This window comes from Pipra filicauda, unplaced genomic scaffold (genome assembly GCF_003945595.2).
Source record: "Pipra filicauda isolate LSUMZ 115617 unplaced genomic scaffold, ASM394559v2 scaffold110_size2237424_pilon, whole genome shotgun sequence".
Classification (NCBI taxonomy): domain Eukaryota; kingdom Metazoa; phylum Chordata; class Aves; order Passeriformes; family Pipridae; genus Pipra; species Pipra filicauda.
Window position 1 is genome coordinate 500846 of NW_024103552.1, and position 26650 is coordinate 527495.

The window sequence follows — 26650 nt, forward strand, 5'->3', positions numbered from 1 at the left end:
CGACCTCCTTTCAGGGAGTTGTAGAGAGCAATAAGGTCACCCCTGAGCCTCCTCCTCTCCAGGCTGAACACCCCCAGCTCCCTAAGCCGCTCCTCAGAAGACTAGTGCTCCAGACCCTTCACCAGCTCCCTTGCCCTTCTCTGGATCCACTCCGGCACCTCAGTGTCCTTCCTGCAGTGAGGGGCCCAGAACTGGACACGGGACTCGAGGCGCGGCCTCGCCAGTGCCGAGTACATGAGGATGATCACTGTCCTGGTGCTGCTGGCCGCACTGTTTCTGATTCCCTGCCTCCCAGCGGGCCGGCACCGCTCCCCTGGCTCGGCCGAGCTGCGCTGTGAGGGACGGAGGGACGGAGGGACGGAGGGTGCGGGGCCCGCCCGGCGGCGGCGGCCTCCGCCCAGGAGGGGGCGCCCGTTCCGCCCCTCGCGCCCCCCGGCCCGTCCGCCCGCCCGTTCCGGCCCCGAGCGCCCAGAGAGCCCGGGCAGGTACGGCGGGAGCGGGGCCGGGCCGGGCCGGGAGGGCAGGGCCGGGCCGGGGGGCTGGGAGAGCAGGGCAGGGCGATTTCGCCTAACCCAGAGGTGTGCCAGGCCCGGGTGGGGATTCGGGGACGGGCCCTGGGCAGCGCCCGGCCCGGGAGCCGTGGAGGTGGAGCGGGTGATGCGGTTTGGTGGGAAGAGGTTTGGTGGGAGAACAGCGGGAGCAGTGCCAGCCTTCAGAACGGGAAGGGAGGGGAACGGGCACGGGAAAGCGTCCGCCCTCCTGACAGGACGTTGGTAAGTGTGCGGCTTTGGAACGCGCTTTCTAGGTGAAAACAACGAAGGTAAGTGAAACTAAAATACGTATTTCAACCTGTCCTCAAAACTGTCTTTGATAAAGCAATTACTGTTTTTAAGGGAAATGGAGTAGTTCCCGGTTTTTTTCTAGACGACACTAAGGCCATTGCACATTGTTACTGTGCTGAAAAGGTAGGGCTAACACCCGAGTTGTAATGAGGATGGGAAGTAACTGGAGACAAACTACGGTGAGTAATGTTGAATGAAAAATCCATCAAATCTGAGTATCAAAGAGTATAAAATTAGTTCTTTGAAGATCTGTCTTGCGACCAATCTTATTAAATATTTCATAGAGATCTTGAGGTAGCAATTAAAACTTTACTGTCTTTATTTGGCAATGATGAAGAATTGGGAAGCACTGGCAATATAGAAGAGAGTTATGGGACTACACAGAAAGAATGGGGTGATCCTGAGAACTAGAATATGAAATAAGTACTGTAGCAATTTAAAGAATGAGGGTTTACAGTTGTAACCTTGTAAGGAAACAATATACAGAAGAAATTTTTACCCGTTGGAAGCAACACAAAACCAAAGTATGTGTTAGGTAGTTACAAGATATGCAGTGTGGAAAAAGTAGATGCTGACTACAGTGATCCAGTAAAAGAAGTAATTATTGCCCTTGAACAGAACTCTAGAATACTTTGTATAATGTTAATCATTCTCAGGTAAAAAAGTAAAGTGGAACAGGTGCAGGATGTGCCTTGGACAGGTAGGGAAATTAAGAGTCTATTGGAAGAAGCATTTGGCTTTTTTTATTTTGTTTGAATAAAGGCCTTTTTTGCTCTCTATCAAACCCATCAAGGTAAACACTGAGAAGGGAATAAATTGAGCTAAAGAATTATGTTGATACATGAATAATTTAACACAGATTTTAAGATTAATAACATATGAAAATTTCTAACTACCAGAAAGCACTGATGTTCAAGAGCAGCCTTCCAAAAGGTCAAGGAAGAGCGAAAGCCCAACACTTTTTAGATAGAATGTGACCGATATATTCAAATAATGATTTTGTTTGCTGCAGCAGAGTTCTAAGCTTAATGTTACCTGTAGACTATAGATCAGTTTTCCTTTTTTGTTCATTTGTGAAATAGATTATTAGCAAGAACTTGTTAAATATGTTTTTTAGAAGAAAAATATTTTTAGTAGTGTTTCCAGTCTAAATAGTAGGGTTGGTGACAGTCAGAAAATTATGCTGCCTAATTGCTCTCTTTTTGAGTTGAAGAGAAGATGTGAAGAGTAAGCTGAGGGATGAAGTGTAGTATGTACATCTGTCTTCTTACCAGAGCAATGTGAGTTTACCCCTGCAAGAGGGCACTATAAAAATCTGTTCTGATCTGTAATCAGTGACAGATTTCCTCTCAGCAGATTTATATCCTTTAGTTAGAGTTGTCTCATCCGGAAGAGTGGGGATTTGAAGCAGTGCTTTAAGTTGACTGTATTATCCCACCTCATATTCTCGTGCACTTAATGTCAGAACACGTGTGGCCTTGAAGTCCTCATCTGCAGCCCAGGACCCGAGATACCTGCTCATCCAAGGAGTGAACTACTAGTGACTATTCTAGGGATTTGGGTGTGCTGGATATGGGTATTTTGGGGCTCTTGGTGCTCTTGTCTTTTGAGCAGTCTGTCAGTTGATTGCCTCCCACATGATTGCAGCTGTGGATGTTCTGCTTCCAGGTAGGTCAATTAATAAGCAGATAAAATATTTTAGAAGGCATTGGTTTATACACGTTACATGAAATACATGGTTCCCAATGCATTCAGCTTTCTGCAGAGACCATCCACAGAATGCTGTTGGAGTAGACGACAGGCATGTCTTGGGTGCATGGGCTTGTTCCACTAAAGTTCAATTGTCAGTATTTATTGTGATTCTGTCTTCATCTAAGTCAAGAGCAAAAATACTGAAATGGTCAGTTTTGTTGAGGTTTGCTTTGCTATTTAAAGTGATACTTAATAAATATGTGGAAAGAAGTTTTACCTTGCTCAGCACCTCACTGAAGCCATATCTGTTACAGAACTTAGCTTCTGGCTTTGATTCATGTGTCAACACCACTTTTCCAAGTGTCATGTCTTTCTTTTACTCCTCAGTAAAATTTCGATTGGCTGAGTGGAACAGAGCTGCTTAAACACCAGTTTTGTCACTCAGCAGATTTCTCACATCCAACTAGTGCAGCTACAGCAGCTGACTTTTATGACATAAAGTCAAAGACATAAATCCTGCAACGTTTGTTGATGGGGTTATATTCTTCATTGTGCTCAAGACCTCCTATTGGTGTCTGACCAGCAATAATGAATGGTAGCAGAAAAAGGGCAGCAGCACATTTCAGGGAAGGCCTCTGGTGTATGGGTTTCCCATGGATTGTGTAGAATGCTTGTCTGTCTTCTTCATCTCAACTTTTTTTGTTCAGAGAAGTGTTTGCCTGTCTGTGCTGTGTGTTAGTATGTTAGGGACTGGTTCTGCCTGAGTTTGAGTACATCTTCGGAGGATTCCTGCACAGGATTGTAGATACAGCTGATGTGGATTTTCAGGAAGCATCAGAAAAAAGTACTCTGAGGAGACTTGATGCTTATAGCACCTAGGAGATTTCTTAGTTGCAGAAATAGTTGGATTGAAAAGTTAAAAAGAAGACAAAAAGAAATTTCCAAAAAAGGGAAGGGGGCAGAAAGGTGGCACAATGAGCTTCAGTGTGCACAAAGTAGGATGGTATCTTGGGTAGAATAATCTAAACTGTGCTCACATGGTGCTGAACTCAGAACTGACAGCCACCACTCAAGAGAAAGCACTTGGAGTCACCACTGAGTGTTCCCTGGAAACCTAAGCTCGGTGTGCCATGGCAGCCAAAGAGCCAGGAAAATAGTGACTGTCCTCAGAGAGGTAGTGAGAAGAAGACAGATGACACCATTTTGCTGTCATCTGGCACCATTTTGCTGTCATCTGGCACCATTTTGCTGCTCCAGCTTGGTGCACCGACATCTGGGATAGTGTGCATGGTTCTGGTCTCTGCATTGGAAGAAGGATACAGCGAGTTAGAGAAAGGCAACTGAAAGGGACAAGGAGATCAGCTTCCTTAAGAGGAGAGACTGTAAAGTCAGTCTTGTTCACAGAGGAGATGTCTGGGGCATGACCAAGACTTATGAAATGAAGGCAATGGATAAAGTGAGAATTATTCATCCAGTCTTGCAGCCCTGGAATCGGAGTTGCTTGCTGGGGCAGGTGGGAGGGTGGTTTCAGATGGATGTAGGGAAAGATGACATGGGTGGCTGTGGAGGTGGAATGTGGGCAGGCTCGAGAAGGGATTAGAAGGTGGACAATGAGACTCTTGAGGGGCTGTGGTGGCTGCTGGGGTGTGTTTGGGGAATGAACTGCAGGAAGCAGACAGGCTCATGTGCTCTCCCAAAGGATCTCTGATGGCCACTGTTGAAAGCAAAGTGCTGGGCAAGAGGGATCGATCTGATCCAGGACAGCAGTTTTAGTGAACTTATGATCAATCTTTTTCGTGGAATAATTTTAGTTCTGTGGGGTTCAGTTCTGGATTCTGAACTATTAGAATTTCCATGAACAGCCTAGAAAAGGCAGTGAGCAACAAGGTGATAGTATTTGCCAATGCCATGGGTCAGCTATGAAAAGCTGCAGAAGGACCCTGTAAGACTGAGTAGCTGGGTAATATAACATAATGGTACATGACTTCAGTGTAGGTAGAATGATTCAGATAGCATAAAAAGAATCCTAACTTCCTATATGAAATACTGAACTCTCAATAATGAGCAGTATTTTGTCGTTATGATGAATGGTTCCATGAAAATGTAACAGCAGCACTAAGCAGCAGTGAAAAAGGTAAACCAGATAGTGAATACTATTGAGAAACAAGTAAAGAACAAACCAAGGAATCTTGTCATGCCACTGGGTTACTCCGTGGTTCACCAAAAACACTCTGGTCGAGTCATCCCTGGTCTGACTCGCAGCTCAGACAACATGTAGTAGAAATGAGTGATATTCAGAGAATCAAAGCAAGAATGGTCATAGACCATTCCAAATGAGGAATGACCAAGGAAGCTGGGACTTGAAAATTCATCCTAGAAAGGGATGTCTGAGGAGGATAAGATGAAGGCCTGTAGAATCATGAATGGCATGAAAAGAATGGGTAGGGGTCCACTCTCCCTTTTTCCTGCAGGAGATCTGGTAGTCCACAGGTGAAGTTAACAAGGCCCTGATTCAGAAAGATCAAAAGCTGTTGTTTTTTACAGGTAACTGAGTTGGAGAACTTACCAGAGTATGTTGTGGATATTAGAAGTATTTATGTTGATGAGGAGAAAGGGCAGATTCAGAGGTGGAGTCAAATACATATAAACCCTACCCATTTTGAATAGAAAAAGCAGTATTATATATGCTTACTCTATTCTATGTGTTTTCCTGGCCTTTGCTTTTGGCCACTATTTGAAAAATTATATTAGGCTCAAATGGACCTTTGCTGTGATCTGCTTTGGCTGCTTTTATGTTATCTTCCTATTCACAGGAGTAATAATTGACATGGACTTTCCTTTTGCACAATTTCACAATTTCTCTTCATCCTTTCTCAAACAGAACTTGTAAAACCTTTTTAAAGAAACATGAGTATTTCCATTTATTGACTAGATATCGGGTTTCTGTAACAGTCCAATAAAGCTAACACGATCCCATATATGGGGGTAAAAACTGGAATACCTTTATTGAAAACACAAACCACTATTTAAGGGTCTCAGGGGCTTAACATGCTAATAAGGAGGCCACATAGGGGATTCCACAGTCTATTAGCATTTCCAGTAGCAGGAGTGACATGGGGGGGGGGGGGTGCCGGGGAAAGGGATTTACATTTCTCAGATCCAGTATTTACATTTGGGAGAAAAAGGATTTGTTATTTCCAGTAAGCAAGATGATACTGGGGAAGGGTGGTCAGGGAGGGAGAAAACAATGGGATATCTGATAGCGTTATGCAAAGTCTCTCTACATCCTACTGGGGGAGGCAGGTCAATGGATCTTGTCTGGTCTTTTAGATGGTGGGTTTTTCCCCAGCCCCTGTGGCCCAAGGTTTCCTGTTTAATCCTAGCAGTTTCTTTTCTGTTGGTATCCACAATAGGTTTCATGTTGAATATTGAGTCTTTTATAGATAAGTTAGTGGCTTTTGCTAAGTTATCTGAAGGTGGAAGTTTTCCCTGTACAAGTGATGTCTCTTTTGTTTCCAGGCTCAGTGGGATCCATTGATGCAATTGGTAAACCTCAGTTGAGCTACTTTGCTCTCAGGTTCTTTTCCATCATCTTCCATTACATTTTTGGTCAATTCCAGCCTCTCTGCAGATCAGGAGCCTGAGGGTGGCCTCCCTGATTCTCCTCGGACTTGCCTGTTGTCCTGGAAACCCAGAGGCTGCTGGCCCCTTCGGTCCATTAAGGTACTGTGTTGGGCAGACACTATTACTACAGATTTGCCTACCTGGAGAAATTTTTGAGCCTAAGCATGGTGAAATACGAAGCATATGCAAAAATAGCATCAATATGTGTATATTAATTAGAAATACAACCTTAAAAATATTACCATTTCATCTTGCTGTGTCACATAACATGATCCAGTATGATACGGTTAAGTGTTGATAAAGATTTAGAAAGATTATTTGAAACAGCAAATATATCAGCTAACTATTTGTCTTTGACTAACTGGTTTAATGACTTACTGTGTGAACATGAAAATTCTGAGCAGAAATATCTGTAGCAGCAGTCATAGTAAGAGTTGCATATCTGACAGCATTAATTGTCTTGTCATTGGTATTATTTGTTGATATAATTCAATGCATTTTAATAAACAATAACAAATAAATAATAAATAAATAAGTTGCTTAATAAACAATATATTGTTTTAAAGGTAAAGTCAACATACAGCTATCTATAAATTTAGGAGACATCTGCTTTTTAAAGTGACCTGCTTCCGTTCACTAGCCACTAAGCTGGATTTGATGTTGCACACCAAGGCTGTGTCATCAAGGTTATATATGACCAAGAGCATATAAGCAATTATACACATTGTAAGAAAAATATTAAGACAGTACAAACTGTATAGTAATAAGTCATTTGGTGACAGGTTCTTAATTTACTTTATTGCTCTTATTAAGTTCTGACTTCTGATGATTCCAGTTGGACACAGAAAGTTTTTCCCATGTTAATAGGCTTGTCATCTCAGACTTACTATTTCCCTAGGTAAGGACTGGACCTTTTGTGTGTGGGTAGGGGGACAGGTGTTTTGGATTTAGTTTTGGATGTTTTTTAAGAACATGCATAAATGCATAGTTTTTAAAATTAAATACCTTTGTCTTCAGAACTCATATACCAAAGTTCTCATTTCACTAATACAGAACTGGAGCTTGAATGAGATTGGGAATAGCACTTTGGATTGCAGAATGCTTTTTAATCAAATTTTATAAAATCTTATTTTCATGCTTTTCATCATTTCCTTCTCAGGAAAATAGAAAACACCACAAATGTAGAAAAGGTGCTCCGTGTGCCTCCAGGCTTATGCACCACACCGGTACCTAAAGGGAACCTGCGTGAAGGCTGGAGAGGGGCATTTTACAAGGGCATGAGACAAGGGGCAATGGCTTTGAACTGAAAGAGAGCAGGTTTAGATGGACATAAGGATTAAATTCTTTCCTGTGAGGGTGGTGAAAAACTGGAACAAGTAGCCCAGAGAATCAGTGGATGTCCCATTCCCGGCAGTGTTCAAGGCAAGGCCAGGTTGGGTGGGACTTTGAGCAACCTGGTCTGGTGGAAGGTGTCCCTGCCCGTGGCAGGGGTATTGGACCAGGTGACCTTTAAGGTCCCTTGCAACTCAAACCATTTTATGATTCAATGATTCACTCCAGTGGGACAGAAATGTGTCAGTCCACGTGGTGGCAGTGTCCATCCAGACAGGAGTGCTGTACCTCCCTCGGCAGCCTGTGAGCATCGCCAGGAGGGAGCGATCCTTTGTTGCTCAGTTACTCTTGTCTTCTTTTCCAGAGGACTGCTTCGACTCTGCAGCAAATTTAAACACAAACACTTAATTAGGAGTGAACAAATTCTCTCTAGTCTGTTAAAACCCAAAAAATAAACCAATAGCAAAACAATATTCAAAGACCTGTAATATTTTCTTGATCAACATATACCCCACATGTTTCCAGCAGACACAGACAAGGAATTTGAATGAAGGTTTGTGAAAAAGTTGATAATTATGACCAATGTGATTCAATAACTTTCTATAAAAACAGATGTATTCAAGCTGAGCACAATGATCAGAGAAGTACTGCAGTTATTTACTGATTTACCTGAGCCAGTTGTGGAGAATTTAAGTTACAGATGATTTGAAGAAATCTGTAAATTACCTTTCTTCTTAAATAGTTCTTGTGCAGAAGATGAAAAATGAGGAATGTTAAAAAATACTGAGCTATATATTTGATAGAAGTTAAGTGCACTGGAAGATGTAATGCAACTGAATTACCAGTTAAGTATAGGATAAACAAGGATAAAATATTTGGAATCTACTTGTTGATAAAAGATAATTTCTTTCCTATTGTTCCCGTATTTTGCGTACATAAATACACAAAGCTTGTACTGTTTATCTGGGAAAGCATTCTGCAACTCTGGATTGGCATTTGAAATCTTGTATATTTTTTATCTTGTACTGTTGACATACTGTACAATGATGAGCAAAGATCCCTATTTCCCAATGCTATTGTTTGCTGATCCATAAAAGAGCAACAATAGTTGTCGAAACCTTTTCATAAAGCACTTTGTAGACCATATGTGTAAAGCCCTTTGTATATGCAGTGCACCAAAGTTTCTACTTACAGGATGGCCCTGGCAATCAAGAGAATATACCTGTATGTCTCATGTCTGTATAAGGGAATGGGAATGATTCAAAAGACAAATGACATAAAAAATGTTCTTCTATTACCACATACCCATGTGTCTGACTAGAGACATGAGAGGGGATGTGGGTGTTACAAGCCTGCTGTGATCCTTAAATCCAGGAACTGTTGGAAAAAAATCCTGAAGTAAAGTATGTAAAGCAGACATCATGCTGTATTGAATCTGAGCTCCTGCTTTTAGCAGCAGATCCATATTAGTGGAGTCATAAAACTTTGTTCCAATTGGACTGAATAGATAAAGGTTTCTAATAGAAGATACAGAAATCTCAGTGGAACTTGATTTAGGTAATGGGGTTCTTTCTTAAACAGAAATGAGCTAATCACATAATTTTTTACTAAATCTAACATTTATTCAGTTAAATGACTTCTCAGTGACTTACACGTAAATACATGTGTGCATGAAAACAGCAGTATTGGAATGTTTTTCATTCATTAAAATACTGAAAAGGAAGAGCTCTGCAGGCCACTGAAGTGCTCTCCAAGTTCATTACAGAAAGAGGAAGCTGTCTGCCACCAGGGAGATGACAAATGCAAATGTTGCAAGTAACACATTGGGGTTTTTTGGTGGCACAGGGTGGGAGATGGTACTTTTTACTGGTTTTGGTTTAGTTTCCATTTTTGGTGGTGGCAACTTCTGTAGTGGTAGTCTTACTGATGCTTAGGTTCTACATGTTAAAGTGTGTATTAATACTGAGAAGTCTCAAGGATTGAGCAATCTGGTATTGTCCTGTTGTCCTGACGTGTTGTTTTGAAATAGGGACAATTACTTCAGTTTCTCTGAATGTTCTGGAAAATACTGTAGTTTTGCAGAACTGGTATATGCTACGTAGCAGTGGCTGGGTGATTAATCACAACTTGGCAGGTTTATTAATGTTTTTGTAGTGGAGGGATGGGTCCCATTAGTGATTCTGTCTCACAGTCAAGCTGTTCTCTCCTGTTTCTGGAGCTGTTTGGTAGCTGTTGAACTTAATGAGAAGGCAGAGACAGCAGCATGTATTTACTGTAAAATAAAACTGTCCATGGTTAGTACAAATTACAACCTAGTTTAAGAAGTGACAGAATTTGCATTTAGCAGGCGTGAACGTGTCCTACAACAGATCACTGTGTGACAGTGAATTACCATTGTACACAGCGTAGTGAGAGACAATTGACTCCTAGTAAATAAAAGTCAATTATTCTTACAGAATCACTTAATATAAGCATTCCTTTTGAAAACAAACCGGTTTGGTTAAGTTTTCTTATCCTGTACTAGCCCAAAATGTGTCATCGAAGAAGTGGCTTACAGCATAATTTCTAAAATTATCACTTAAAAAATACATTGTGTTGAGGCCATATAAATGTATAAATCTAGGGAAAACGTATTCTCATAGTATGCCTTTCTGATGGGAATCTTTCTAGCTTGGGAGAATGTATTTGAATTTACTTTTTTTTTTTCACAAAATAATTTTCTATCAAAGTACCAAGTTATTAACAACAAAACTTTTTTTTTAAAACAAAATTATTATTTAACAGATACATTTTCAGATAGTGGTGCATTTTTAGAAGTAGTGATTTATTTCAGTCTTTAGAAACTAGATTTATTTAACTCTTAGTAGTACTAGTTTTTAGAGATGTTCAGAATGCTCATTTTGCAATATTTTTTGTCTTGTTACTAATAGAAGTCCATTTATCCTAATTTGTGCCTGTAAAATCAGTGGTTAATGGTAGGTGTACCAGCTTTGAGACAGGTTCAGAGTTGTTAACTGATTCACTTTCAAAAGCGATTTAAAGAGAATGGCTAATGCCATTGTGTTTCTAAATTTTGTTTCTCAATCTGCAGCATTAGATACTTACTGAAGCAGTAAGCTTTTCGATACATAATGTGGTCAGAAATGTAACCACCTCTTGTTTATTCAAAAATGAAGTTGACTATCGCAATTTTTTTAAGAGTTTTATTAGACAGGAAATTTTACTAAGTTGGGTTAAATTTGAGGCAAGAACATGTCATTTGGGGGCTGACATTTTAAAGATGCTGCGTAGTTCAGCTTTGTATGCAGCTTATATCTGGCATAGGTTAGGTAGCCGTATGTGAAACAGAATTGTGTTTGTAGAAAAAAATCTTTTTAATCACAAAGCTAAATCAAACCAGATGATCCCGATTGTCTTATTTTCCCCTCCACCTTTTTTTTTTTTCTGGTGAATGCGTGCTTAGTCCACAATCTTCAAGTGTTGGGAAGAAAGATTTGGATTTGCTGGGATTTTTTGTCTTTCTTACTGTGAAATACTAAGGTTTTACTTTAGTCTTCTACACATCAGTGATTGATTCTAGAAGATTCTAGTGATAATAAATTCTAAATCAGAATTACTTCCAGTTATACATCCTGTTAACTGCTAATCTTTGGGCTTCCTTTTCTGAGAAGATAAGGAGGTGACTTTTTCCCTGGTATTATTAGCTAATGTTTCGTCACAGTTGGAGAATTCTGTAAGGCTTTACTGGACATACACATCTGGTATGAAAATATAAACATTAGCTTACATATAACAGAGCATGCCATGCCATTTCTCAAATAGCCTGAGTCTCTTCCAGTATACTATTCTCATGTTGATTTATGTTAGGCCTTGTTTTATTAAACAGGTTTAAACGCTCAAGTATTATTTTACAAGCAAATCACAATCTTTTTGTCAAGTACAAGTAGGGGTTTGTGCTGCTGATATGCTGTTACTATATGGCTGATAATTGGAGGTTTTAAAATGATTTATGATCTTGCTTTAGGGAAGATTTAGTGCAGAGGTCACAATCACATCGTACTGAAAGTGGTCCCACTATTTTTCTCAGCGAAGATTGGAGTAGCAGAGTGGAAGAAGGATTCTCATATTTATGATTTGGGTGGGAAATGGGCAAGAAAATTGAAATTGCTGTCAGCTGGGAATCCTAGCTTTGCAACATCCGGAGGGGTGTAACATATTCATTGAAATGCAAGTAATTGCATTGTCCTTTCTTGTTGTATTGAGTCATAAAGAAGCTGTTAGTGCCCTAAATGACACCAGTTTTGCACAAAGTTTTACTGTGTATCAGTGAACTGGCCTTTTGCTATTGGAAATGGTTATGGAAAAGGGTTCTTGAGCCCATGATTTACCATCATGTGCTTAAAAACATACTTGCAGTGTAGGGGGGGTCCCCTGGTGGTCTAGTGGTTAGGATGCAGCGCTCTCACCACCGCGGCCCGGGTTCGATTCCCAGTCAGGGAAACTCCCCCGGGCAGATGGAGCCCGTCAGCCCTGTAAGGCCATCCATCTGAGAGAAGGTCACTCTAAACAAACCTACGTCCTGAGGACCTCGCTGCCACCGTCCAAGCTCGCTCAGCCCCGTCAGATGAACCTCAGGATTAAAGGGTGGGCTCAGTTCAGCGCACACTGTGTCTCACCTAAAAAATCCACTGCGCAGGCTCGAAGGGTAAAAGACCTTTCCCAAATCTTCGTTCGCGAAGACTGGCCATGATGATGATGATGATGATGCAGTGTAGGGGAATGTACTCTGCTTAAAATCATTCCTTATACAGATACCAGGACACAGAATTTATTCCTATCTCTTTCTCTTCAGTGTCCAAGAAAGAAAAAAAAAAAGTTGTACATTCCTGCACTGGGAAACAGTGTTGATACATGTAGCAGAATTTGTCCAGATAGGAAATACAACCCAGTGAAGTTTAAGTATGATTTATTAACCTCAACAGCCCCAAGTGCTACAGCTCTTAATCAGACCAGTGCATAAACATTTTGAAATTACTTACGTAGGTACTTTGATCTTGAATTTGATCTAAAACATGGGGGAAGAGCTATAAAATATAGACATTATGAACTCTCAAAAAAGGAGACGTTTTAAATTGAGTTCTTTGGCTACTGGCCATGTTTCCATTCTTCTGGCTGAATGGATGCACTAGTGTAGAAGGATGCCTTATATAGATGAGAAAATTTAAATCTGGCTATAGCAGTTTTAATAAGAGGTTCAAATATTAATTAGAACCCTGTTACACCATGAGCCCAAAATAGAAACCCTGGGCAAGTGAAATATACTGTTTCAAATGAGGTTTCGGTTTACTTTATGTTCAAAGCTTATCTAGTAAAATTGCTTTTCCCTCCTGTCACTTGAATTATGTCATGTCTTTATTGAGATTTCTTGTAAGGAATTGTATTGGTTTATATTATTTTTTCTTTTCTACCTCTTATCCGAGGCAGTGCAAAGAGAGGGCTGTTGTCCAGTCTCCTAGATGTTATCATTGCTTCTTAGCATTGCCTCATACACATTTTACCATTCTCTTACTCAGTCATTCTCTTTTTTCCTTACTGTTTTCAAGTAATCTTTTCTGTATCCAATAAGCACATAGTGTCATCATACCCTCATTATTTGACTCATCCATGAATATTCTTCTGCAAAAAACTTAAATCATAGTTCATGAAATATTCTATATCAAGTAATCTATGGTGAAACATTTATTTTCCTCTTTTAGGTCCTGATACAGAAAAGGACTTAATCCTTTGTTTAATATTAAACCAGAGAAACTTCAGTTGTGCTTTTCCATATTGAGATTCTAGTCAAATCCACAGCAGCTCTGTACTTAATTTTACTATTGTCTTCCTTGTACCCACTTCCAGTTTTCACTTTCAGGTGGGCAATTTCACCTAGTGCATTCAGTTTTTTGTGGTCTGTATTGCTATTCTTGTTTGTTCAGTAGTTTGTATATCTGTGGCACTGTAAAAATAATGTTCTGCAAAGAGTATGGAAAAATGTATTTCTTGCAGAATGAAGGAATTAGTGTTTACATTAATCTAGCATTTTTAGCAACTGACTGTACTTTGTGTATTGAAGTTCAAATTCAGATAGTAAAAATCCCACTGGAGCAGTTTTGCTTATTTTTTGGTAAAAATTGCAATTAGCATCACTGTACACGTGAACTGAATTGTTTATAGTTTCCCCATTTGTGACAGGTTCTTCCTTTCTGTCCTGATCTGCAGTGTTTTGCACTTTAATATCAATACCACTACATGTGATTCCTTAGTAGGTGAATGCTAATCACCTGTCTTGCATTTGTGACAGTGATCTTACCAGTTTTCTATAATAATAAAAGCTTTGCTGCTTTTTCCAGTGGTGTGAGTAAGACTAAATGGGGCTTTTTCCCTATTACTAGAAGGGAATGCAGCACACAAAGTTAGTGTGTATGACAGGAAGATTTCAGAGTTGGCTTGTAAGCTAGTTTGCATTCTTGTTTTGGAACCTGAATATTTGCATTGTGTTTATTTGCTTGGTTTCACCATCGTTTCTTCCTGCTTAAACTTGCAGGTGGGTCACCTCCTCTGGAGATTCAGAACAATGTCCTACGTTTTTGTAAATGACTCCTCCCAGACAAATGTGCCACTGCTGCAGGCTTGTATTGATGGAGACTTTAACTATTCCAAACGACTGCTAGAGAGCGGTTTCGACCCAAATATTCGTGACAGCCGAGGCCGAACTGGCCTTCACCTTGCTGCAGCCAGAGGAAATGTAGACATCTGTCAGCTCTTGCATAAATTTGGTGCTGACCTACTAGCCACTGATTACCAAGGTAACACAGCTCTTCACCTGTGTGGGCATGTTGATACCATCCAGTTCCTAGTTTCTAATGGACTTAAAATTGATATTTGGTAAGTGATTTTTTACAGCACATATATTTATAATATATTAGTCTTCTGTCACCACAGCCTTGCATATAAATTTGCTGTTGCTGAAATGCTGTATTTGGTGCAATTCCACTTTTTAAAGATACCACTTAATAAAAACACAAATTAAGAAGACTGGAAAACAATGAGAGCACTTTTGCTAGTCTGTGCAACAGGCAAAGCAAATAACCATCAGCTACTGGTGTGGACTCCTATGTCTAATCTTGCCCCATTGATGGATTGCTGCCTTAGTTTGGCCAGACAGCCAGGTGTGGGTGGTTGGCACCAATGGAAAAAATCACATTGACCACTCTAAAAGAATTTTCTCCACTACAGTTCTATTGTTGTACTGGATAAGACAAAGAAAATACAGTATATGTGTGTCAGTTCATTCCCATACTCCTCTGGTAACAATGCTTCCTTTCAGTGTTTTCACCCTCCCTCAAAGTCTATGACTCAGTCCTTCTTTCAAATATTGTATATTCTTTCCTTCTGGCTCCCAGCAGCTGTCAGATGCCAGTACTCAGATGTAAGCTCTCAAGCTGCAAAATAACTAGCTGTTTCATTCCTGTACTGAATTACTCTGTTTGTGGAACTTTCTGCATATTCACGTGTGCAAAAACCAGGAGTAATGTGAAAAAACCTTTGAGTTTTTTTAATCTGTCCCTTTTCCACCTGTACCTCATTAATGTTTTCAACTCAGCAAAACTAGTTATTGGTAGACCAGATTATTTATGGGTTGTGGGTTGGGTTTTATTCCCCTTATTTCAAACTACTCTGGTGGAAATTCCTGGTCTAAAGGCAGCTCTGGTCCTATTCAGTATTATTTTAATAGCAGCAGAGGGACCATCTGTATTTTATTTCATTTTTGCCTGATGTCCTAATACCCTAATGGAAAAGGAACTGAGGAGCCAGATTGCACAATTCTTTCTTGAAATTAGGCTTGAACTTGAACATTGCTGTAAATCTTCTGTTTATTTTTTGCTATAACACCCAGAGATTCCAATTAGAGTCCAGCGAATTTTGATTTTACTTAGAGGGAGAAAAGAGTTGTACAATTTCAAACCTGAATATACTGATTTTCTTCTATAGCCGATTATGCTGTAACTTGTATAGAGAGGATTCTTGTACTGTCTGATACAACAGAAAATAGTTCTAAATAGTTACTATTCTATTCTACTATACTACTGAAATAGTTCCAATAGTTTAACTAAATTGTAATATGTTATGCTGAGTTGACTTGTTACAAAATTTCTATATTAAAATTTTCTTTCCTTATGTCTTTTTGTGGGGTTGTTTTAGCAACCATCAAGGTGCAACACCACTTGTTCTTGCCAAACGAAGGGGTGTGAATAAAGATGTGATTAGACTGCTGGAATCCCTAGAGGAGCAAGAGGTGAAAGGATTTAACAGAGGAGCTCATTCAAAGCTGGAAACAATGCAGACTGCTGAAAGTGAAAGGTATTTACCAAACAAAAATAATTACTAGGAGAAATGGCATTTATGGATTTTAGACTTTTATGATTGACTTGATTGTTTATTCCTCAAAGCAGATAATATGAAGTTTGGCCTGATATTATCAGACCAAATCAAAATCAAATGTTAAATTTTGGAAAAATCTATTTAAACAGATCAAATGTAAGGAAAAAAAGAACTTCTTCTATTGGGATTTTAATTTTATGGTAGAAAAATTTTAAAAAATAATTACTCATTTTCCATTACAGAGTCTCAAAAATAAATATTCACAAAGCCAAAGAGAAAATAGCATGAAATGCAAAATGCCAATATCACAGGCTAACCTGACATACTTTTCATAAGAGGGAATGTCTGCAAAGAAGGGGTAGCAGACTTTTCATCTATCTGAATTTGAATAAAGTATTTTATGTAGTGCCATATATGAAATTTTTATCAGCAGTAGTCCTGGAAAAGATGGAGAACAAGAATGTCATGGTGGCTAAAGAGATAGTTAATGGAGAACTGAAGAGCTCAGGAAAATTGCTGGCCATTTCAGGGAAATTATTGGGTTAGAGGGAAGTTACTAATGAATTCTTAAAGGTCTGGTTCTGGGACTGCGTTTACTTAGAATTTTCTTAAATAAAAAAGTAGAAGCATGTTAGTGATACCAAGACGTGAGATATAGACAACCCAAATTGGGATGACGCAGACAAAAACTTGGGGTTACAAGGGAGAGGAAATTAGCAGGAATCAATTGTCATTCAGTAGCACAAAATACACTTTACCAAAAGCTGGATGCCATAAAATAAAAGTTGGAAAGTAGAAAACAAAGGTATAGGAGAAAAGGCTTGATGTACTAGTCAGTTCCAGGAGTTGATGCTTCCCTGAAAAATGCAGTGAAGTCCTACAGAGCACAAGATGAGATATTTTTACTACATGAAGAAAACTGTCAGTCCTGTTGTTTAAAGCAACACTGACTGTTTACTCTCATTCAAAAAGTTTAATTTATCCTTTCAAGAAGCATTGAGAGACATGACTTGAAGCACTCAGGGAACTGAGCATCTCCTTATGAAAGAAGGCAACTAGAGCTTGTTTTAGCTTGGCAGAGTGAAAGCTGAGAGGTGTATGTGGTTGCTGACAAGAAATAGTGGTTTTGAACAAAATAACTGTTTAAGACAAAAGATGATGATAGCATAAGAGCCAAAGGATACAGATAAACCACAAATACTTTTGTGATTGAAAATTGGGATTGTTTTTTTACGATCAGCTTCCAAGACAGTCTTCTTGTAGATTTGGATGAGGCAAGGAGCCTTGCAGGTTTCAAAGGATGATAATTCTCTTGCAGAAATCATTGAATTGCCAATAAACATGACAGAACATGGAACTGAGGTTAATAATGCAAGAAATCTTTTCAATACTGTTTTAGTTTTAATTCATATTGAAAACAGGCTATCAGTGTTGTTTGGAATACTTGCTCTTACACTGTAGTTATTCAAATTTGGAGGTTTTTTTATGTTGTCAAATAATGATCATGAACTATGACTACTGAAACATTATATCACAAAAGACAGGGAGTGTTGTCACGTAACTGTTGATCAGTTTATGTCAAAATGTACACAGCCTGTATTGTAAATGAAAATGAAGCTGTGCAGATGGAGTTATCTGACTAAAGAGAAACGGTGAGGCCAACAAAATTACAGAAATAACGCCAGACACTCCTAGTGAATAGATTTGAAGCTCTTTCTTACGCATCGGGTGACCACACCTATCAGAGAGACCGTTTTAAGCCCTGAAATAGAAAATTTAATTTTATTCTCAAAATTACATGGTTATAAATTATAAGAATTTGTGCATAATACCTTTCTGACTTCACTAAATTTTATTGAAAGTTGCTCATCCCACAGAAATGCATTTATGCTGGTTTTGTTTAAACATATGGACCAACAGCTCAGCCCCATTTCCATTCCAGTTTTTGATTGGATAGTGTCCCTTTAATGAACATAGCTTCCTTTCTGTTATTTGACCTTCATAAATGTTATATTGTTTGCTTTGGCAAGGAAGTCAGCAACTCTCCTTGGGGAGAGACACAGAGACATAAACAGTGCAGTACCCAGCTTGTTTGGGAATGTGTTTAAAATGTCTGAAATACGTTATTTTAAAAATAACAAATAGCAGATGCCTACGGCAGCCAAAGCAAGTGAGCTCGTGTGCTGTTTGCTTTGTAAATAAATAATGCCTTTGTAACAGTTGGCTTTTCAGACCTCCACAGTTTCACTCCTCCCTCTTAGTATTATTTTCACATTTTAGAGACGTTTAGACTAATGTCTTCTGTCCTGCCCGTTCCCCAAATGTTATACATTATGTATGAACCTGTGGAGAAATAATGCTCTTTCTGAAAACAATCTCTGACTTTAGTTTTCTGCTCCTTGTTACATGCAGCAGTTGCTGCTGCTCTGGAAGCAGAGGCCAAAGTTCTGTTCCCGAGTCAGACGTGTTTTCACTGGCTTTGCCCTGCCCCCAGAGGGGAGCAGCGCCGTGCTGTCAAGAGGCAGAGCTTGCTCTGTCTGTCCATCTGCACAGCCCAGCAGGACCTGTGGCTGTGCCCACAAGCGCGTCCAAATGTGAACTTCCATGTCCTGTTGGAAAAAGAAGAGAACATCTGTCTGGGCTGTGTGGCACAAATTCTTCTGGGGGCACATTGCTGCATTACCTGCAGTTCTTACGCAGCTGCAATTCATCATAAGAAAAAATATCTTGAATAGCATAGATTTTAATTGGGTCGTAATATAAAATAGAAAAAATGTTTTCTATGCACCCTTTTCCTTTTAATGAGAAGCATGTGATCTTTTCACTTAAATTGCATGGCACCTTTATTTAACCTCTCTGTAGTTATGTATTAACTAGTTAGTACTTAATGAGTAAGTTGTTCTGTTCTCTTCTACACCAATGGCTGTCTTTTATTAAACCCCTTGTTTTGCTTGGGAAATCATAATAAGCAAGGACGATGACTAAATCCTGCAGCTATGGGCAAGCAAAAATAGCTTTACAGGATTGTAAATATTTAAAAAACAAAAATACAAGCTGTTTAACAGGCAATTTCTGAAGTCTGCACATGATGCTGCAATACTACAGCAAGCTGTGGGAGTTCAGGCTAATTGTTCTTCAGTGGCTGTACTTCCTGAGAAAAAATACCATATGAATAGTGTGAAGTTTTCTCGTGGTGTAATCTTAGAAGAGAGATTTTTTTCTGATGACGATCATTTGTCAATTCATTACTGTCACCAAGAAGAGCAGCATTTCTATAATTAGTTTTGACTTGGAAATTATTTTCCCCTGAATTTTTTTTTAATTTTTTATTATTAGTGCTATAAGATGTATCTAGGAATATGGTAACTGAGAGCAGTTGGAACCAAGGAAAAAAAATTTTTTTTCTCTGCTTACGTTCTTCTATTGACATCATTGAGTAATTGATTCCACCATTTCCTTTCCGTGCTTGTCAGAGCCCAATCCTGTAAACACCCATGTATGTAATTTTACTCAAGTGAGAAGCGGTAGGACCGTGCAGATGGTCAAAATTTTAAGTGCAATCAAGCAATGAGAAAGTTTTGCTATTCTTCATGAGGTTTTTCAGACAGCAACAGAGAAAGTTTCCTGTTATAAACTAATTGTGAAACCAGCAAAATTGGCAGAATTATGCAAGAAGCCATACAGTATTGGGGACAACTTACATATTTTCTAAAGGTGATTCATTGTCAAGATGAGTGCCTCGTTCCCATTTTATATTTGTTTCTCATTTAAAAGTGTAAGTTTTAGTCCCTAATTTATAATCTGACAATTTAAGGGGGCCTGATGGATTGCTAGTGCAATGTTAAAACATCAAGGCAGTTGCTGAAAGCCATATGGCAGAAAACACAGCAATGCCAACTTGTTCAGAATGTTTCTGAACTTCTTGTTACCCAAATTTATTGTTTTATGTGATTTTTTTTTTTTATGCTAGAGAGGAGGCCTCTGTAACTAAGACATGCAGGAGAGTAGTAAAGATCACTACAGAATTCTGCATCTAAATTAATAGTGGTTAAAGTTTCCATTTTATTCATCAGAGTTTATTTTTAGTCATAATTTGTTTTGTTAACAAGAGCTGGGCCCCTTGAGGTTTTAGCTTATGCTTCATTATATTTTACTAAGCCATATTTAGTAGGAATTATGAGGACTGACTTTTGAAGGCTTCTAGGCAGCAAGCCTGCAAATTCAGGGCAGTTGTTCATATACAGATATCAGTCTCTTTGCACAGGTTAATAAAACATCCATGCAACTAAATTAAGTTTAGAGTTAAGAGTGTTTTCCTGGCCTGCTTTGTCTTGATTTAGCAGAGGCAATGCTATAAATCTGTAGGTGGGTTTAATTTTTAATTTAGAATGTTTCAGTTGCCCTTAGTAGGATTACTGTCATATTTAAAGGTGCATTCTTTTGCTTTGATGTATTTTTAACTTTAATCCTTCATAGTGCAATGGAAAGCCATTCCCTCCTTAATCCAAACCTGCAGCAAGGTGAAGGAGTTCTTTCCAGTTTCCGCACAACATGGCAAGAGTTTGTGGAAGACCTGGGCTTCTGGAGAGTGCTTCTCCTCATCATTGTCATTGCTCTTCTGTCGCTTGGAATAGCCTACTATGTTAGTGGGGTGCTTCCTTTTGTAGAGAACCAGCCTGAACTGGTGCACTGAAGCAAATGCAGAAAAGTGCACTGTGCTTTCCCCTGTTCTAATCTTATTTTGAGCTTCTTGGAATTATTCTTCTGGTGCAGACAGTGGCAGCTGTATATACTGTTTGCCTTTTGTACTTAATATTAACCCCTTTGAAATAGGGATTAATTAATTTGAAATAAAACACTAAATTCTAAAGCATTCCTAAGCTACCTCTGACTTACTTTGATTTGCAAGCAAGATGTGAAGATAACCCTCTCTGATAAAATATTAAGGCCTTTCATAATGAATGTTAAATTGCTGGGTATCAAAAATATATCCTAGTACAGAACAAAATTTGTTCTATTTTCCCTATAAAGAGAGGTAAATCTATTGTCAGATTTTTTTTTGTATGTGCTTCAGTTGAAGCACATAGAAAGAAGATACTCTTAGGAGAAATTTTTCTTAGAAGAGAAATACTCTTTTAAAGGTCCTCCTCAAGAAATCTCAATAATGTAATAACACATTCTGATATATTGATAATAATAAGCTGCAACTCCATAGTTATTTTAATGCCTCTCCATAGTTTTGTATCTGCTAGTTTATAAAAAGAATGAGAAATAGTTCAAGTTTTACTATGTCTTTAATGTATAGATCGCTCCTTTATTTATTAGATCAATGTAGTGCATCTTCCCCAGATGAATTTAATGTTGTTAGTACCTGCCTGAAATAATTCTGTAGAACAAAGATGTTTGTTGTGCTTTGGAAGTAAAGTTATTTCAGCCATGGGCTCAAAATTTTACAGTTTTGTTAAAATGTTACTAAGCAAACCTTTCTTTGTAAGGGTGATTAAAAAGTAATTTGGGTGTTCTGCTGTGTTTGTAATAATTCTGTAAGGTCACTGTGAAGTATGTCGTGAAGGATAACTTTTTCTTCCTCCCACAAGGACCAGGTTGAACTGTATCACTTTGTTGTTTTCATGTTTGTGGAGAGAACTTGATTGAATAGAATTCCTTTCTGGAATTGTTTTCCATTTCAGTTGTTTTCAGACAGCACTTACAGGCTTATGAATTATTTTCTGAGTATGCAGAATAAAAGTATTTAAAATATTAATATTTAAGAACACTGTATGAAATGAAATCTTGACCCATTCTGTACTTTGCTGTGAAATCCTTTGTTGTAAATAACCTAGGGATATGAATCTTCTATGACTCCTAAATTGTTGCTGAATAACATCAAACATTTCTTATACAGTTGATAAGTATTGATAGAAGTAACCTACATCTTTCTGTTCTGGTACCATCTATATTTTTCTTTCTGGTTTATTCGTTTGAGTTAAGAGGGTTGTTGTCTTTGTTTTGATGTGTGACATGGGTTTCACTGAGCTGGGCCCCATTCTAAATTGCATCTGAATAAATCTTAGTCTGAATTCTTAAGTTAGAGTTTAATGAAATGATACTTTTTTATTTAAAACCAAATGAGAGCATACTCCTCTTCTGAATATTTCAGTTATTGTACCATTGTTCAGCAACAGATAAATATAAAATTGTATACCTGAATTACATTTACTTGTCTAAATAACTACATTTCTGTAAATAATACTTTGTATCTTGAATAATCATGTTGTCTTTCAGTATGTATTATCTGCATAATTTGTAATTGTATTCTCAGTATGGGTGAATGCCACAAATAAATATATGTAGGAAATATGTTTTGGTGTATTATTACATTAGTGCAGCAGTAACAATGCTACCCCATTTTACTGAGTTCATTTGTTATGCATTGATAATGAGCATTTCAGAAGCGGGGAGGTTCCCTCCATGAGAAAAGGCAACCACTCAGTTGCTTTAAATGAGGTTTCTTGAGATTTGCCTGGAAAAGCTGGTAGCCCATGGCTTGGACAAGTGTACCCTCTCCTGGATTAGGAGCTGGCTGGAGGGTCGGGCCCAGAGAGTGCTGGTGAATGGAGCTGCATCCAGCTGGCGGCCGGTCACCAGTGGTGTTCCCCAGGGGTCTGTGTTGGGTCCAGTACTGTTTAATATCTTTATTGATGATTTAGATGAGGGGATTGAGTCCATCATCAGCAAATTTGCTGATGACACCAAACTGGGAGTGAGTGTCGACCTGCTGGAAGGCAGGAGGGCTCTGCAGAGGGATCTGGATAGACTTGAGAGATGGGCTGATTCCAATGGGATGAAGTTCAATAAAGCCAAGTGCCGGGTCCTGCACTTGGGCCACAACAACCCCCTGCAGCGCTACAGGCTGGGCACAGAGTGGCTGGAAAGCAGCCAGGCAGAAAGGGACCTGGGGGTACTAATTGACAGGAAGCTCAACATGAGCCAACAGTGTGCCCAGGTGGCCAAGAAGGCCAATGGGATCTTGTCCTGTATCAAAATAGCGTGGCCAGCAGGACCAGGGAAGTGATCCTTCCCCTGTACTCTGCGTTGGTGAGGCCACACCTTGAGTATTGTGTTCAGTTCTGGGCCCCTCAGGTCAGAAAGGATATTGAGGTGCTGGAGCGGGTCCAGAGAAGAGCAACAAGGCTGGTGAAGGGACTGGAGCATAAGTCCTATGGGGAGAGGCTGAGGGAGCGGGGGTTGTTTAGCCTGGAGAAGAGGAGGCTCAGAGGTGACCTCATCACCGTCTATAACTACCTGAAGGGAAGTTCTAGCCAGGTGGGGGTTGGTCTCTTCTCTCGGGCACTCAGCAATAGGACAAGGGGGCACGGGCTTAAGCTACGCCAGGGGAAATTTAAGTTGGATATCAGGAGAAAATTCTTTACAGAGAGAGTAATCAGGCATTGGAATGGGCTACCCAGAGAGGTGGTGGATTCACCATCCCTGGAGATTTTTAAACGCAGATTGGACGTGGCACTGAGTGCCATGATCTAGTAAATGGACTGGATTTGGACCAAGGGTTGGACTCGATGATCTCAGAGGTCTTTTCCAACCCAATCGATTCTATGATTCTATTTTCAGTATTGTTACAGTATTGGAGTTGCTGTCTGGCTGTCTCTCTTATCTGAGATTTCAGGTATTGAACATGTGATCTAGAGGCCTTTCAAAATTTAAGATTACCTGTGAGGAGGTACAAAACATAACCAAGAATACCAAGCTTGAGCCTTAAGTAGCCTTTCCTACTTCACTGTATTCATAAGCATACATACAGGAGCTGCAAATTGAGAAGTTTGAAAAACTGTGTGTTTCAAATTAAGATATGTCCTTTTTTAAACCAAAAAGAAATCCAAAGTGCCATTTGAGCTTCACTGTGTAATGGCTGCTGCTCTTTGAAACAAGGACATGATAAACGTCTGAGTAGAAGGGGTTTGTTCTGTATATACATCTGTTATTGAAAAAGGTCAGCTGTGCCTTTCAATATATCTACACTAATGTCTTCCTTTTCCAAGGTTGATTCTAAGAAATGAATTTACCTGCTGTACCCTAGAGATCAATAAGTACAATCTGTCTTTCTTATAGGAACAGAAAGACAACTTCAGCTTACTTTGTCTTGAGACTGTTGTCATAGGGAGTTTCACGGTTCCAGCAGAATGACACAGATCACAGACTGTCTTTAGGTAAATAAGATTTCTTTTCTTTACTATTGTAGTGGTGTCTCGATACCTTAATCCAGGGACTCACTTTTGTGCCAGGCAACACAAAATTCAGCTGAAGTACTTAAACATGATTGAGATCACAGGTGCATCACACTACCCTGCAAGGGCAGGTTCAGAATTATCTTGCTTTCCCCAGAAATTAATTTCATTATGCTAATTATGAGATTAGGCACGTTTCAAATTGAAGACAGATTGTTGTCTCAAGCTGTTCTTAGGCAAATGAGCCAAAATGGAATAAGGAATTGAGAGAGAAAACAATCATGGAGGTATGAAGTGATTTTTTTTTCCAGTGACATGAAACAACTTGGTGGGCAAGACGTTGCAAGGTAAACTGGAGTGTAAAAAGGATGCACAGAGGCTACTCTGCAGTGGGCTGTCCTTGTGCTCACATTAATTCCATGGCAAGATCACACCTGTCTTACTCATAGTAACTTGTTTGGGTACCATATCTCTACCTTCAAGGGCTCTGTTTTCACTCATATTGGTAATTTGCTTTATAGAAGGGGATGATATGTTGGGTGATTGCAATGGGCAGATATTGCTTCTGGTATTTCATTTTATACAACAGGTATTTCGTTACAGGACATGATCTGGCACTGTGAGGTGTGTTGTTATGAAAAGCTCCTGTGAGAGAAAGAACAGAGTTTCTCCTTGAAATATTTAAACAGAAGACCTAGGAAGTTTCTGGGTCTGCAGCTGATTGGGAGTTTGATTTTGCCATGAGTTGACTAATCTCTATGTTTTTAATAACTTAAGTAAGTAAAAATTATCAACTCCAGCTAATTAGCTGAGTAGCTCTTTTTCTAGTCAAATATATTTGGTCATAATTACTTAGAAAAATGCAAACTAAGTAACTAATTCAGAAGTACAAATTGCAAGTGAAAGCTTCCCTGAATACTCAAAAAAAAAAAGGATAATATTGCCTGCTGTCATATTCAGAATTTTCAAAAGTCTAGCATATATTTAAATGTTACCCAAAGTTGACTTCTAATAGAACTGATTGCTTTCTCAGCTGACACACAAATGAACTTGTTTCTGAAGTTGTTCCTGCTTCTGAAGCCAGATCTTGGTTAAATTAATATTTGAATTGATAGTTAAAATAAGTCTTCGAGTTGTGAGAATCAGGTCAGAATGCTTTTCCTTCATTCACTATTCTTTTTTTGCATTTCAGTATTAATCCCTGTAGACTGGTTACTTGCAATACACTTTGTAAACAATGTCCTCAGTGATCCAAAATGTTACAAAAACTGTTGCCAGTTGTTCCTACATTTCTCATCCGTGGCATTGGGGCTTCCTAGAAGAATTCAAATGTCATTGCACAGTTTCATAGCCTGCAGTTCTCTGTGAACTCTCTAAGTGCTAAGTACCGTTGAATCATGAATCTCAGATCTGTGTTAATATTATGAAATTAATTTCTGGTAGCAGCAGAGAGAATTCTGTACCTGCACTTGCAGGGTAGTATGATGCACCTGTTATCTTAATCATCTTTAAGTACTTCAGCTGAATTTTGTGTTGCCTGGCATCTTTTGTACTGCTCTTACAAATGCTTCAAAGGGAGAATGCCTTGAAAACTTACAGTATTAGGAAATAAATGCAACTAATTGGTAGTTCTTTGCTATTTATTGCAGGAAAGCGAAGTGTTCCCAGGGTCACACTATCAGATAAATCTGAGAGATGAAAACTAGAGTCTCCTACTGACAGTGATCTGGTGTGTCTGTGCTTTTACACAAAGCAGAACGGACATTCTGATGTTGCAGCTGAAGCAGTCTGCATGTGCAGGACCCTGAAAAATGCATCTCTGCTGTAGGCATTTATGATTTGTAAATCATTGCTGTAACTAAGCATTGAGAAACCAATATTTCCCAATGACTATGATGAGACAAAACTGTTCTTCATTAATGCCAAGGGAATGGGGAATCTACTGGAAATTGCCATAACTAAAAAGCAACATTGAAATTTTCTTCTGAAGTCAAAGCGTGAACAAGTCACAACCATGGCTTCAAGTGACACATTCTTTCCATTTGTGATTTTAAACTGCCTTCTGGGTAAGGAAAAAAGGAGACATTTGGAACAGAATTTGTTGTGTGCTCTGTATGGTTTGCAGAAAATAGGAGGGAAATGAATGCAGTGAGCCAAGACAGCAGCACGGCAGGCAGAGCAGTGTGACACCTTCATGAATCACTGCTCAAAGGCCAATCCCAGTGCTTGTAAGAAGTGCAAGGGTTGACCAGTAATAGCTTCCTAGGAGGAGAAGGATTTCACTGGCTTGTGATTACACCATCTCACAGGGGTGGCCATGCAGACCTGCAACCTGAGCTGGCCCTTCTTGACTTTCAGTGTCTAGAGCGCTGCTATTTCAGGCAACTGCATGTTTGAATGTGTACCTACATTTACAGCTGCTCGTGGGGAAGTCGAACTGGTTCCTCTTACACAAGAATCCCGCTGCACATAGGTTAGCAAAAGAAGTTTTAC

At 39.2% G+C, this 26650-nt stretch overlaps 2 protein-coding genes across 3 annotated transcripts; both read left to right on the forward strand.

Annotated features, from left to right (window-relative positions):
- The first annotated feature begins 56 nt into the window (after positions 1–56).
- Positions 57–6245, forward strand: LOC113986144. The gene is made up of 2 exons (XM_039382309.1): positions 57–485; positions 6054–6245. The coding sequence occupies exons 1-2, from the start codon at positions 235–237 to the stop codon at positions 6070–6072; spliced, it is 270 nt and encodes an 89-aa protein (XP_039238243.1). The 5' UTR covers positions 57–234; the 3' UTR covers positions 6073–6245.
- Positions 705–22274, forward strand: ANKRD46 (ankyrin repeat domain 46). 2 transcript variants are annotated; one of them, XM_039382298.1, is made up of 5 exons: positions 705–820; positions 6155–6257; positions 14077–14417; positions 15735–15893; positions 20391–22274. In XM_039382298.1, exons 3-5 carry the CDS (start codon positions 14107–14109, stop codon positions 20605–20607), a joined length of 687 nt encoding a protein of 228 aa, XP_039238232.1. In that variant the 5' UTR covers positions 705–820; positions 6155–6257; positions 14077–14106; the 3' UTR covers positions 20608–22274. The 2 variants fall into 2 exon arrangements, with proteins under 2 accessions (XP_039238232.1, XP_027573396.1); XM_027717595.2 differs by lacking the exons at positions 705–820; positions 6155–6257 and adding an exon at positions 13238–13404.
- The last annotated feature ends 4376 nt before the right edge of the window (positions 22275–26650 follow it).

Coding starts and splice junctions, on each gene's coding strand:
- LOC113986144 (XM_039382309.1), top strand. CDS start 235: ATGAGGATGATCACTGTCCTGGTGCTGCTGGCCGCACTGTTTCTGATT.
- ANKRD46 (XM_039382298.1), top strand. CDS start 14,107: ATGTCCTACGTTTTTGTAAATGACTCCTCCCAGACAAATGTGCCACTG. Junction 14,418..15,734: donor GGACTTAAAATTGATATTTG/GTAAGTGATTTT, acceptor GGGTTGTTTTAG/CAACCATCAAGGTGCAACAC. Junction 15,894..20,390: donor CAGACTGCTGAAAGTGAAAG/GTATTTACCAAA, acceptor AATCCTTCATAG/TGCAATGGAAAGCCATTCCC.